This window comes from Dipteris shenzhenensis, chromosome 32 (genome assembly GCF_047967505.1).
Source record: "Dipteris shenzhenensis isolate YYH24624 ecotype China chromosome 32, Dip_SZ_1.0, whole genome shotgun sequence".
Classification (NCBI taxonomy): Eukaryota; Viridiplantae; Streptophyta; class Polypodiopsida; order Gleicheniales; family Dipteridaceae; genus Dipteris; species Dipteris shenzhenensis.
The window spans coordinates 18,682,814-18,697,482 of NC_141627.1; the positions used below are offsets into that span (position 1 = coordinate 18,682,814).

Consider the following 14,669-nt stretch of genomic DNA (forward strand, 5'->3'; position numbering starts at 1 on the left):
GTGACTCCCCCACCTGGTTTTTCTCCTCCTGGCCATGAAAATAAGGTATTCCGTCTCCGCAAAGCTCTTTATGGGCTTAAACAAGCACCTCGATCGTGGTTCCATAGGATAGACACCTTCCTCAAAACTAATGGCTTTCATTCCACTCCTTTTGATCCAAATTTATATATCCATCAATCGTCAGAGGGGGTCTGCTTTATATTACTCTACGAGATGATCTTTTGCTTTTAGGCTCTACTCCCACTACACTTCAATTCATTAAAACTCAACTCAGCACCACTTTTGAAATGACCGATCTCGGTCTTCTCTCCTATTTCTTAGGCATGGAAGTTGTTCAACATTCTGATGGCATTTTTGTTTCTCAACAGAAATATGCTCTTCAACTCCTCCTTGATCAGATCATTCCCCATGAGCCTAAGCTCGCTGCCACTCCCTTCGATCCCACAGTCAAGCTCTCAAAAGACTTGGAGTCTCCTCCCTTTGATGAACATCTCTATCGTCAAGTTGTTGGCAAACTCCTCTGGCTCCTTCACACTCGTCCGGATCTTGCTTACTCAGTTTCCATTCTCAGTCAGTACTTTAATGAACCCAAGCTCACTCATTGGCATGCATGTATTCGTATCTTGCGGTTCATACGTGGTACTTACTCTTATGGTTTTACATTTCAGACCAGGACTAACACTACAGGGATACACTGATTCCGACTGGGCTGGCGACCCGGACAATTGTCGTTCTCATGGCGGCTATATTTTCTCGTTTGGCTCGGCACCCGTTTCTTGGTCTAGCCGTAAACAAGAAACTGTTGCTGGCTCTTCTACTGAGGCTGAATACCGGGCCTTGTATGATTGTACCACAGAGGCCATATATCTCCGACAGTTTCTGGCAGAGCTACACTTTCCTTGTACTGAACCAACGATCCTCTACGTCGACAACAAAAGTGCCATCACTCTCGCCGGCAATCCCATTTTTTCCAACCGCACCAAACATGTTGGTGTCCACTTTCATTTTACTCGCGAGCAAGTGGAATTAGGCACTATTCGATTGATCTATGTTCCAGCTGCCGATAATCATGCTAATATTCTTACCAAGCCGGTTAATCGCCCTACTCTTGAGCATCTCAGCCCACGGTTGGAGATTGGTATACCGTCTCCTTCTTCTTAGTAGTTTTTTGTATACTTAAGGAAGTGAACAAATCCCTTGCGAGGGCACTCCTTCAAGTACTTCTTTTTTGTACCATCATCTGGGCATTTAGTGAAGATGAAAACCTACTTTGTAGGCATCTTCATCTAAATGAAAACCCCTTTATTAAAAAAAAAAAAGGGCTGATGAAGAAGATAGATCACTCATGGAACACCTCTTTGCTTCTCCCGTCTACATTGGACATTGAGAGGGGGTGTTAAGCCAGGCAATCTCCAATTCTAGAGGACAGGATAATCAAAGGTCAAACTGGCGCAAAGGTCCGATCACTTACAGGTAAAAACACCACAGGTGACTCTCCGTCAGGACCCAAATCAACAATCAAAACCCAGACAAAATTCCACAACCAAAGCCCTACCAAAGAGCCCTGGATCGGAGGCCACAAAAGGCCCCTTTTTGGCCGACCAAATCTGGCCGACCAGATTGACCTGGTCGGTCAATATCGGACCAGGTTAGTCAGATCTGGGCCAACCAGCTGGCCGACCAGTTGGTTGACCAACTGGCCCCTCCCTATTTAAAAGGGGGGGGCCTAGGTACTCCTCACTTCTTCAAGCTCCAAAGGTCCCTGCACACCCTGAGCCTCTTCTGCCCCTTGGCTGCCTCCTCTGCTGCCTCCACTTCTGCCTCCTGGCTGCCTCCTCTGCTGCCTCCACTTCTGCCTCCTGGCTGCCTCCTCTACTGCCTCCACTTCTACCTCCTGACTGCCTCCTTCGCTGAGTTCCACTTTCAATCTGAGTGTAGGCTCAGCAACTCTTGCATCAGTTTGATGTCTCAGATTTGGTTCAGTTCCAACTTGTGGAGCTAGTGCAGAAGTCCACTACAGTTGTCTTCCCTGGAGGATTGATGTTTGCTTCTTCCAGAGCTTCTCACTCATATCTTCTCGTGTACTGAGTTCCGTTTGTGATATATCTATTTCTTCTTCAGCTATCATTAGTCTTCAGTATTGTTTTATTTGTCTCCAAGTACTTTCTTTATAGCAAGCTGTCTCTAGGGGCCACCCTTCCATGTGTAAGGATTAAGTAGGTGGTTGTACATAGTTTAAGCATATAGGATTTTATAAGAGGAAAGTAGGATGAGGTAGCAAGCATCTTTGTGTCAATCCTTTATTTGTCCTCCTAGGTGGCATTTGCACATCATAATATAAGGGAAGGGTCCATTAATGTGAGTCACTCAATCCTGACATGGGAGATTGGGTCTTGATTCTTGTGAAAATGGAGGCCAAGGGTGTCACACCCAATTGAGAGTATTTTGGCTCTTATGTTTACATGGAAGCTACCCCATCCACGTGGTATGGCAATTTATTGATAGAGAATTGGCTACAAAATGGGGGCCTTCCCTTGATGGCTGGGACTCTCCCTCACCTATACCAAGGTTATGTACATTTTGCTTCTCATTTGCTATAATGCTTGGTCCGTCCTTCTCATGTGCTGGTTTCTTTGTTCCCTATCTTGCCTATCTCTCAAGCTTTGTCCTCTCCCTCTATGCTTATGAATATGATCTTGAAAGATCCTCTCTAGCCTTGACATATACATGCTTCCCTTCCCTCCTTTTTCTTTCTTAGCTTTCCATGTATTCTTTCCCCTCTTAACCCCCCCCTCTACTCCCCCCCCCCCTTTCTCATGTACATACTTCGACTCTCAAGACCCTTATGAGAGTCTTTCCCCGCTAGCAGTTGTCGCACAACGAGCCACCACGAAGGATACCGACAGTTCTATTTGCAAGGTATGATGTGGCATGAGAATTTTGGTGCAGCTGTTGGGATTGAAGCTCCATGGAACGGTATCACACACATTTCTTGGGATGAAAAGTTGCTATTGAATTTCTCGTTTATTTATCTCTGCTTTTCCTGATTGGAATTTTAGAGTTAATGAAGAAAAAGGAAAATGAAAAAAGCCTTGGATTCTTGTGTATTTGTTTTGAAGGAGACTAAATCTCCCAGTCTTTGATTCAATCAACCTTTTTTAAATTAATTTATCAAATCTCCTCTCCCTAGGCTCTCTTCTTATTTTCTTCTTTCTTTTCATTTTGGCATTTCTTTTGACTCTTAGGATTTTCTTCCCTTCCACTCTTCCTTTGGCGCTGGCTCACACACTCCCTTTGCTCTTACAATGACTCCCACTGCTTTCCCGTGACTCATTTGGATGCCTTTGCCTCTCAAACTATGCAGTCTTCCTTTCCTTACCGTCACAGATTTCCTACCTTCCAAAGCCTTGATGATATCCATAAGATGGCACATTTCATCGTACTTTTACTTGTAGTGGCAGTACCGAGGTTTGTACTTGTGCATTTGAAAGGATACCAAAAGTTTGGCTTTAAATCTTCATGTGACTTCTCCATGTTGGTGTGTTTGCTTTGTGCAACCGTGAGCTTCACGAAATGTATCTCACGGAGCTGGGAGATCTCATGCACATGTATGCTATCCCTGGCTACAATATGATCTTTTAATTCAGCCAAGTGTTGTTCAGCCTTGGCATGCTCTGGCAACACAGAGGTGTGTTGTTCCTGCATCAGTGTCAGTGCTTGCTACAGCCTAGCCTCTTGTTCCTCATGACGGCACTGCATTCTCTCCTTTCCATGACCTAGGCCTTCTTTTGAGTGTCCATTTCCTGCTGCATTTCAGCCTGCACAGCTTTCTTCAGGTTACATTCTTTAGGTCATCCCTGGTACCCTACATCTTCTGGCCACACTATACAAGAGGTCTTCAAGTCATGCTTGTAAAAGGTGAATGATCTTCCAGATCCCTTATACCTCCAACAAGCATGTGCTCCTTGAGACAGCTTTCAGGTTTCAGGTTCTTATGCTATAGATATAGGGCTCTTTGAGCTGTTGTATATATATAAAACTTTACTTTTAATTTAAGTTGGCTGTAAAAAATTCCAACGCAATTGTAAAGCCAAGTACCATTTCATTTTTGTTATTGTAGAAGCGAGAGGCACCCACAGTCATACTTATGACTCACCTGGCACACAGAAACTCCAACAGCCCTCCTATTCATTGGGACTGAGGGAGATGCTATAGGGGAGTAGAAGGGCATTCATCGCACGGCAGCAGTCTCCATTCCTTTGTAGCATGAAGTAAGAAGTGCGTCTCCTTGACCTAGGCCTCCATAATACTTCTGAAAGAGAATGAGCCCCCACTTCAAATACAAGCAAGCCAAGGAGATTTAGAAAATTTAGTAGTTGCTCACTGCAACTCTTGTGGAGCATTTTGGCCAAAAGGAATACCCCGCATGTGTGACTGCAGGTGGCCTAGTTAAGGTAGGAGGTAGGAAAGATGGCACATCGAGATTTGGATCGAACAGCCGTTCTCCTGGAGATGCTTAAGGGACTCGGGCTTGACAATGAGTTTTTGCCAATGGAATGTTACGTATGGCAACATGATCAACTAAGTTGAAGGAAAAGGCACCGACCATCATGGAGCAGGTGAAGGTTATTGCTACGAAGGTTGACAGAATATATGAAGATCAAGCATTCAATTACTCCTTGGTAGGCACAGTGTGTACACTGCATGTGCACACAGTTGATACCTCACACAATGCTGGATCTGCCATGGCACCACCTCTTTTCCTCCAATCTATTCTATTTCACATTTTGTTTCTCTTCTCCTTGCAATTGACACTTCAATTCTGGATCTTGCAAAGGCAATCAATGAGCTGCGACTTGAGTTGATAGACCTAAAGACCAAGGCTACAAGAACACCACATAATAAGTCAAGGAAGCTCGTCACAGTTGCAACCAGAAAGGGTACTACCACTCAAAGTGTCCTAACACCCTACTGATGCATCTCTTAAAGACTTCTATCCTAGAGATAGAAGAGTCTTATGATAAGATGGTGTATGTTAGAGGCCATCATCTTGGTAGGATAGAAGAAGCGAGGAGAAGTTAATATATTTTTCCATGCCAAGCTTGGGTAATGTTGTAAACGCTCTCATTCCTTTAGGTTCCCTTTTTTCTTCTTTGAAAGGTATTGATGGAAAAGTGCCTGATGACTGCATGAACTATTTGATAGAGTAAGTGCTAGCAATCTTGAGATGTAGATAGTTGGCGTCTATCCAAGTGGTAACCTTGAGACTAATAGAGATGCCTATCATTCTCTAGTTAATGCCTTTGAGTCTCATGGATCCAAAAGAAACGGTTTGTGAAGGTGTAGGTCACTTGGCTAAAGTATTGGAGTTTTTATTGAAGAAGCCAATATAGGACATTGACGATGAAGGGTACAAGGTATAGTGAGAACTCCAGATGATAAGGTCTCTAACATCGATCCAGATGATATAGTATTCATGGAGCTTGATGTGGAAGCCATTGGAGAAACTTTTCTTTTTTCTCAATTTCAAAGATGATGGCATATGCATAGAGCTTGAGACTAAGGAGCTGAATGAGGCATAAACTAGTACAGAGATCTTTCTCTCAGCTCTTTCACCTCTTCATTTCATTTATGGTGTCATTGTGCTTTATGGGTAGGATGATCTAGAGTAGTGGTTGCAACTTGCAAGGATAGATCAGGATAATGTTTTGAACAGCCCAATTGATCCTCTTCCACATATGTTGGACGAGGTATTGAATTACATTCCCTTTGAAACAAGAGGGAGTGACCAACTATGGATATTAGTGATGTTGCATTCTTTTCGAGTCATGAATATGAAATGTTGAAATCAACATTTGGCAGTTAATCCAAAATATATGGGTACGGAATTAGCAACTTTTATTGTGTTTGACCAAGGCAAGGCTTTCCAATCTAGGAGGAGGCTAGATAGCTGCATTGTTGGTAGTCCTTTTCAATAATAGATATCGACATCAAATTCTTTCATAAGCTCCGACTACTGGACTTTCCTATCCCTCAAATCAAAGTTACGAAAATATTTCAAAGAAGAATTATCCCCGTAGACCCCAAAAGTATATACATATAGATAATTTATGCACTTTTCAAATGTCACTAATAGCTTGTAGCTCTTTTAGATGTTTGGCCACTTATATTGTAGGCCGACTGGCTTTTTACTCTCAAAAGCTACCACTCTACCGTTCTCAAACCAGCACGTGCCAACAGCGCAGTCACTGGCATTTGATTCAACCACAAATGGGTTACTAGGATCCACAATTTGCAGCATGGGAGCTGATGTCACTCATGTTTTGATTTCTTGAAATATTGCACACAATGGGCCTGTACTTATTGTACTTCCCTTTCACCACCCCTTTAGACAAAGTCCGCGGTGAGGGTAATGCTATCTTAGCACAATAAAGGTCTGGAAGAAGTTCACAAATCCAAGAAAGGATTTGACCTCGTAATCATTCTCACAATGGGCGACTCACATATCTTTTTGACTTTCTCATAGTCAATACAGACACCATTCACCGAGACGATGTGTCCAAGATATGTGAGTTCTTGTTTCAATTCTCAAAGAGTTGCTCTTTCAGAGCCAATATTCATAGATGACGTCCATGCTATGAAAGAGTCTTGCTATAAAAGACCACGCTCTGGAACTTTTATGGATAAAAAGACCATAAAAAGTTTTCAAGATATGGACAAAGCAAATCATTTATCTTTCGAAAGTTGTTGGTACATTAGTGAGTCCAAATGGAAGCAGCGAGAACTCATAATAAACGAATCACTTTCAAATTATGGTCTTATAGACATCTCTCTCAAATATGTATATCTTTTGATAGCCTGTTCTAAAATCGATCTTCGTAAAATACTTGGCTCCATAAAGTAGATGGACGATGAGATCGTCGTCCTCAGCAAAGGATGCTTGTTCTTGATTGTGAGTCCGTTCAGACCCTTATAGTCTATGCACAAGTGTAACTCATAGTAAGCTTCCTGGTCCCCAATGTATGGTAAATGTTGCCATAAATCAAGAACCACATCGTACAACATGGGAGGCCAATAGAGTTTTGGGAATTCCATACCAATCATACAAACAAGATTTTCATTCACAATAAGAAATTTGAGGTAGCACTTGCAGATTCGGCCCCTGAAAGGCCACAATACTCTGGGGGCAGCCTGGTTTTGATCAACTCTACCCATTTTCTTGTGCCACCAGCCCATTGCCATTCCCAGATTTGGAAGCCTCGAAAACATTCATCATGCCGCACGGATGATAAAAACAAAAGTTGGCCATTGCATTTGCTGACAGTTTCAAAATCGGAAGGCCAGTCCCATTTAGGGACCTTAACCATACTGCACACATCCAGCTTTGTGTAGTAGGCAAGCACCGCCGCTCCCTCCCTTGCAAACATAAATAAATATGCATCCACAACCTCCTCACAGTGACTTTCAATGGCTCGATACCAGTCCTCAACTCCACAACTCTGTCTTGGAATCATAGACGATGATGTCAGGATGGCACCCATCACCCCAGGCACGCCATATCACCCGTTAGAAACCCGCTATAGGGTCAGCTACCATCATCATATTGCCCTTCTTATGGGCATTCATTGGGGGATTGAACACGAGGGCTCTGGGGCCGACATGGGCACAAGACACGAGCCTGCTAGCACTGCATAGACATCTCCAAAGAATGTACTGGTGGCCGCAGGTAATATTGTTGCAGGGTTGTGGAGATGGAAAGCGGAACCACCTCTTCCAAACGCAATGTATTCGTGTCTATTACCCATGCACCCGCCCTTGCATGACGAGCTATGGCAATCCCCTTCGGAACGATGCTCTAATTTCCAACCATGTATGCAGAAAGGCTTGAGAGCGAGGTAAGGAAAGCCATGACTTGCATACTGCTTGCAGCTCCAGAAGCTTGAGGGCTGGCAGGTGAGCCACGACTTTTCACAATAGCTCCTCAGGCAAGCCACTCCAAGACGACGTGTGCTGCTACTGCTGCTCCTCTTGCACATCCTTGGCATGAGGTGGCTTCTTCAAGGCGGCTGCTGCTACTTCCCAAGTACTCCCCTTCCATCTGATCATTCCCTGCTGTGAAGACCTTCCTTCCGCATCCTCCGCTTCAATGGCCCCTTTTTCCCTTGTTGCTCCCAGCTTTGCTCTTCCTTCCGCATCCTTCGCAGCCCCCTCTTTTGGGGGTTTCGCCTTCTTGGAGTCTTCACCTTAAAAGAAAAATTCAGAAATTTGATTTCCAAAAATTAATTCCTTTTACTGCGGGGTGTACATGTGTGCATGACGTTTTACGATTAGTCCAATTTCGATTTTCTATTTTCTTCCCTGAAATCTCTCTCTCTCTCTCTCTCTCTCTCTCTCTCTCTCTCTCTCTCTCAGCTTTCCACCCTCTTTTCCATGCTATGCATCCAATTCGTCTTCTTTTTCGATCTCGGGCAGGCCCTATGAATGATTTTCGTCATTCATCTTGTTCCCGTGTTGCTCTCATCTCCTCCGCATCTGTCGTTGCTTTCCTCTGCATACGATCATGCACAATTGAGTCAATGTACAAAAAGCGCACTTTTGTGGGGGTCAAGCATGCAAACAGATATGGCCAAGATCGAGGGGGAAGATGCGTCCCTGATAAGAAAGCTTCCTGCTTGTGATGAGATTGGAGGGGAAAGATGCGTCCCTGATTAGAAAGCTTCCTGCTTGATGATGATACTGATGATAAATATATGGAATGGAAGGAAAGTTTCCTGGTTGACGGGCAAGTTCGTACAAATAGCTCGAGCCACGTGTGACCCTTGGTTCCTATTGGATGTGCCTTCCACAAGAGTGCACCCTCCATAGGGTCCATTATTGGATATCCTATTTTGTAAAGATGTTCTAATTCTCGTGAAAAGTCAAGCTGACTTTCCGTAGTGTATGTTAATATTGATGAATGAATTAATATCATGCTTGCATTCTTTTGGGGAGGGATGTTGGAAGTACCTAATCTTGGTAAATGTTGATTAGAACCTTTTGTGCTTGTTTTTCTTGCTAAAATGCTGGTCTGAAATTTGGTACATGTTTTTTCAATGCAGCCTACATGGAACAATTCTCTTCTTGGAGTGTTCCGTGTTGACTATGTTGGCACAGCTCCATATGTCACATGCATACCTGCCCTTTGTCATCATATGCTTGGGCCAAATGACCGCTTTTTGGTGCTGTCTTCGGATGGTCTGTACCAGTATTTCAGCAATGAAGAAGTTGTTTTTCATGTGGAGTGGTTCATGGATAGATTTCCTGATGGGGATCCAGCTCAGCATCTCATTGAAGAGCTGATTTTTCGGGCTGCAAGGAAAGCTGGTATGTATAAATTGTTAAGTGAGCATGATTAAAGATCTCATCATGATTAATTTCAATAATCTCGGCTTAATTCTGTTTGGGACACACAAAAAAAGTCACTCCACATTTTGGTAGCTTCCTTGTTTGATTTCACAGGGCTGGAATGTATACATTGGACTCTTTTGTATCAAGTCACAGCAAAGATTGATTGGTGTACTGTGGGCCACCCTGCTTGAATAAATTTGTAGACTCCAGAGGATATCCTAAAGTATTTGGAATTTATTAAGATGCTGAAATAAAGCCACCTGTCTATTGTGGTCTAGTTCAAGAGCATCAGAAAGATCCTTTAAATAGGAAAAAAAACTCATGTGACCACAAAGAAAGCTCCTGTTACTCAGCCAGCTGGATACAGTTTATAAGTTTATCTTGTGTGCATAGCATTTTGGGCATGCAGGATAGACCTTCCAACTGGTCAAGCATGTGCTCCTATACAATGAGGTCCTGCCAGGTAATATGAATCTAAGATGGGAATATTTGATTCTCTATCCTAAAGAAAAGGATTGCAGGCTTGTTCATTTTTACTCCCATTTGCCCACCTAGACAAAGTGACCTGGTCTATGGCATAGAAAGATCCTACCTTCCTCATTTTTGAACATCATAATGTGCATGTAGGCGTGAGAAGACTTGAAGTCATATTCTAACCTCAGAATTTCAGGATATAAGTTTTAAGAGTCTGTATTCAGGGCTTGACACACTTTCAAACTGAGGTCTGGCTTAATATTTGGTATTCTAGTCAAGTGTTGGATACTTTTCAAGAGGCATTTCAAATTGATTTCTAGTTGCCACCATGTGATCTGGTTCATCACGTACTGCATCAACAATATTGTGTTTATTTCTTACGCTATCAGTATTCCCTTACCTTCCAGTTAAGTATATACATGATCATAAAATATCCCTGGTATATCAAAGTTTTTACAAGACTCTATTTTGCTATGATTGGAATGTGAATCTTGCAACAATCAGAATCCTTGTCAATGAGGGCGTGAGTTTTGTACTTGCATGTGGGCCCACCCTGGGAATCTAGTTGGCAAGGTCACATGATGTGGGTGTGCAAGAGTCCCCTAGGGATTGGTGCCTTGGGGGTGAGCTAGTGCCTTGGCTCAATTCGAGGGATTAAAAGGCCAATTAAGGGGCCTATGGGGGGCCAATAGGCCCAAAGTTGGGCCTTGGTACCCTCATTGGGGGAAATAGCCTTGTAGGGGACCAAAAGCCCCAAATTGCCCCCTTTCTCCCCATTTGGAATGGAAGCTGGAGAAGCTTAGAGGAAGAAGCAGATTTTTGGCAGATTGACATCGAGTTTGCTGCTGCTGGTACGGAGAGTAGTACGGACGTGATACGGAGGGCATGGTCTCATAGTACGGATCCCGTACGATGAATAAATGCTGGTCTGGTATGGCTGATGGTACGGAGGATATGTACGGGTGGTACAGAGTACAAGTACAACGACTCTGTATAGGTTGTGTATACGGTCTGTTACAGTGGGCTGAGTATACAGATAAATCACAGCAGCTGGAGGAGAATTGCTAGCGCTTGTGTGTACGGACTGCTATACGTATGGACTATCGTACGCCTGTTGTACAGGCTGCGATGGTACGGACTGCTACACGTGTGGGTTGGCACACATATGGCTGTGTGTACAGCCTTTGTATGGCCTATGTACGGCTGCAAGTATCTGTATGTACGAATGACATACAGCGTGTACGGACATATCATTGCTTGTCACAGTCAACCTATATGTTTTTTGTACAGGATGTTGACAAGCTGAGATTGTCCTCTCTACAACTGATCATTGGTCCTGAACTTATGCTCAAGAGGGCACTAGTAGTATAAAAGAGGATTGTGTGTCCCACTGTGGGATTGCTAGAAAGATTTCAAGGCTTACTACAAGCCATGCAGGACAGTGTTGGATGTTCATTAATTGGCATTTCAGTTGTGAGCTATTTTGGAGAAGCCTAGTTGGCAGGGTTGATCACCGTGAATGCTTGCATGTAAGTTCTTGCTTCTGAGCATTGTGGGCAAATCAGTCATGCTTTTACCCATTTTTTGGGTATTCCAGTGAGTCAGTGGACACTTGTGGTGGTTGTTTGGGGAGTGTGTGGTCCTGCAAGGGCTGCTAGTAACAGCTCCTGGGTTTGATGCAGGCGTTTGCATTGAAAATGGATGCCTACGGTCACATGGGTGTGAGAGCAGATCCCTGCAGGGCTAATACTTGGAATTCTGATGCCTACTGAGAGTGGGAAGAGCACTGAATGCAAGTGGGTTCGAATTCATTGTGTATCCTATTTGCTGGCTTCGGTAGGTAACAAGTTACGTGTAGGAATGGTTTCTTTAGGAGATGGGTCACATGTTGAGTATAGCCTCATTGCTGAGTAGGCAGGGGTCAGGAATCCATGCTTGGAATGGGAAGTATCCCTAGAACCCTGAGAGGGATGGTACAGGTGTGACTGCCATAGTGTTTGATTGTTGTGTTGTGAAGCCAATTCTCTTATGGGAATCAAGTTGATATCTAAGGATATATGCATAGTTGGGTCCGTATGTGTATGGTTGGGTGAACCATACGTGTATGAAATAAATATTCCATGCGCGTATGGTACGGCCGATCATATTGCAACTATGGATGTATGTCAATAGGGTGAGAGACTAGACAGTGGAGAAAGCTCTTGTATGCTTTCCTTTTCTGCTTTGAGCAGATAGATGGCTAATTGGGCACTAGTGACAGCTTTGGGGAATTGTGTGGCCAAGTGTGGTTACTAGTGATAGTTCTAGGCTGTGTGCAAGCTTCTTGGAATGGGGATGAAGACCTACTGCCAAGAGTGGTGGATGCCCAATGGGATGTGGAATGCCCCAGATGTAAGAAAGATTGTAACCTTTATATAGCCTGGGATTCTTGACCTCTCACTTAAATAAAGAAATACCAAAAGGGGCGCCAAGGTTTGGGGCCAATCCGTGTCTTTGTCTTGGTGCAAGGGCCCTCCCAGTCTGCTGGTAATACTTTTGCTGAATTGTTAATGTAACAGTGTTGCCTAGTTACTTGTTAGTTTTACTGCCCTTTAATTTATTGAAGGCCGATTTCAATCCTCGTAATTGAATATCAGAAGTGAGCTCAGGCGCAAAGAGACTAGTGTGATAGTACAGAACAAGATTTCTTTGGAAAATAAGTATGCAATTTTGTTGTTCCATACAAGACGCCTCTCTTAGACTTGAAAGGTATGTGTGTACATGTATAGCTAAAAATAGAAGCATCCTTTTGATGAAAGAGTGTCTCTATGGAAGAGTGGTAGCTCTTGTGAAGATTGTGCCCTATGAAAAGTCTCACATCAAATGGGCATACCCTTCCATAGTGTCTATCCATAGATCCATCCTTAAGTCTAAGGTTAAGAAATTATTAAGCCACAAATCCTGACATGGAAAGTCCCTTGTTCATTGTTCACTCTAACTTTGGTTCAATGAAGGATAGCTGCTTCCATGTTCTTTTCCTTCTCATACCTACCCAATCGTTGCAAAGGATTTTGAACAAACGTTGTGTGTGTGTGTGTGTACAGAGGATTTCACTCAAAAAAATTGTTTGTGTGTAGAGGTGATGCATGTTCCTCTCAGAGAGTGCAGTCCATTCGCATGGCATATGTGGAGTTTTCACTTGCCAATTTTTCCTTGGTCTTGTTTTGGACATTGAGAAATTTATGTTTAAGGTTATGGAATGCCTTTGGCACTTTAAAACTGACCACATCTTCTCAAATACAACTATAATTGTCGGCCCAAGATGCATGGGGTTTGAACATCTTAAACATTCATACTCATGTGTTAGCTTATAAGGCCACACTTTTGCTCACCTTTTTGAAGCAAAGTCAGCCATGGGCAGTTATGTTTTCTTGTCTGATTGGTTCTCTCAGGACAGATGCCTTTGGCCATTGGAGTCATGCTATATCAAATGTTATTTTTGGGCATTTCCAAGGTTGTGTTCCTGGGTGTCCCACTTCTACTTGTTTGCTTCAAGATTGGCAGTAGCTCTTGGCTCGTCTGCATTGGTCAGGTCGTCCTTTGGATCCTGGGAATTCCCTCCATTTGCAAATTATCCATTGGAGCCATGCCTTTTTTCCTCCTTTAGCACGTCTTCAGCCTAGAAATGCATATTTCCTTCATCATTTGGGCATTTCTACTGTTGACAATGTGGTGGATGACTAGGGTTCCACACGTTCTTACATTTTTGTTTGGGTATGCATCACAGGTTTATTTGGCGCATGCGCACTACTATGGTGCAACCTTAAGCTTATCGTATATTACTTCCACAACCATGGATTCAGCACATGGGAATCAATTATGGCATTTTCATAGGTCTCTTACTTGGTGGAGGTTTGTTTGACGCGTCTGGAGTTGTAAACTTCATCTCAGGAAAAGGGTTTTCTTGTGGTGTTGTTTGGTCAGCACATTACTGGTGGATTCTTTGTTGGCTGCTAGACATATAGTCTCTTCGGTCTGCCCTACATGTTCGCATCCTAGGGAGACTATCATGCATCTTCTCTGAACCGACAATATGGCTCAAGATCTTCTTCCTAGATTGGGGGCTTATCTTCGTGCTGGTTTACCCAAGCTTTCTTTTGGCAGGAAGTTTTGGTTATTTGACAGATATGCCTCTACACACCAGCCTATGTTGAATTCCTTTGTTGGTGTCACTATTGGGCTTTGTGGTGTTTATATCATGCCCATAACATTTGACTATACGGGCACTCTTCACTGTGGATGTTTATCATTTCTTCCGTTCCTCCCTGAATAGATCTCTCCAAGATGTGCATTCTCTTGGAGAGCTTTTTTTGGCCCAACTGGAAGTGCTTTATCATTATTTTTAGTTTTGAGTAGTAGCTGCTCCATTCTGGGAAGCTATAAATGTATATATTTTTATAATGAGATAATATTTTTCACAAAGAAAAAGTGTGTGTTGGGGTGAATCCAAGAACATGCGCAAAGCCATCCTTTGAAAACACAACACTGTGCAGTTTCAATCTCATGACAGTCACTCACAAGATTGAAGACCATAAACTCCATCATGCATAGGAGGAACTAGCGACTATGACATCCCCACTGCCATCATTAGCGCCCGATGATGATATTATAAGCATATGCTCACACACATATATATCCGCACACCCACACATACTTGAGCATCCATTTATGCAAAGGGTGTCGTACTGAATTTTTGTCAGCACTCCAGGTGAAGGGTAGACTTAGCCATGAAAAAGGCTAGCACTAAAGGAAAATGCCAATCAAAAGGC

The 14,669-nt window shown here is 43.2% G+C and overlaps 1 protein-coding gene across 2 annotated transcripts in view; it reads left to right on the top strand.

The window, feature by feature from the left end:
- Positions 1-14,669, top strand: part of LOC147880404 (putative protein phosphatase 2C 4) — a 51,941-nt gene that overhangs the window by 16,455 nt on the left and 20,817 nt on the right. The window contains exon 3 of one of the 2 annotated variants that reach the window (XM_087370774.1): positions 9,099-9,363. The exons of the other annotated variant lie outside the window; for it this stretch is intronic. Within the exon in view, the coding sequence (XP_087226900.1) occupies positions 9,099-9,363 (265 nt within the window). The remainder of the gene's footprint in view (positions 1-9,098; positions 9,364-14,669) is intronic. 2 annotated transcript variants of the gene reach the window in all.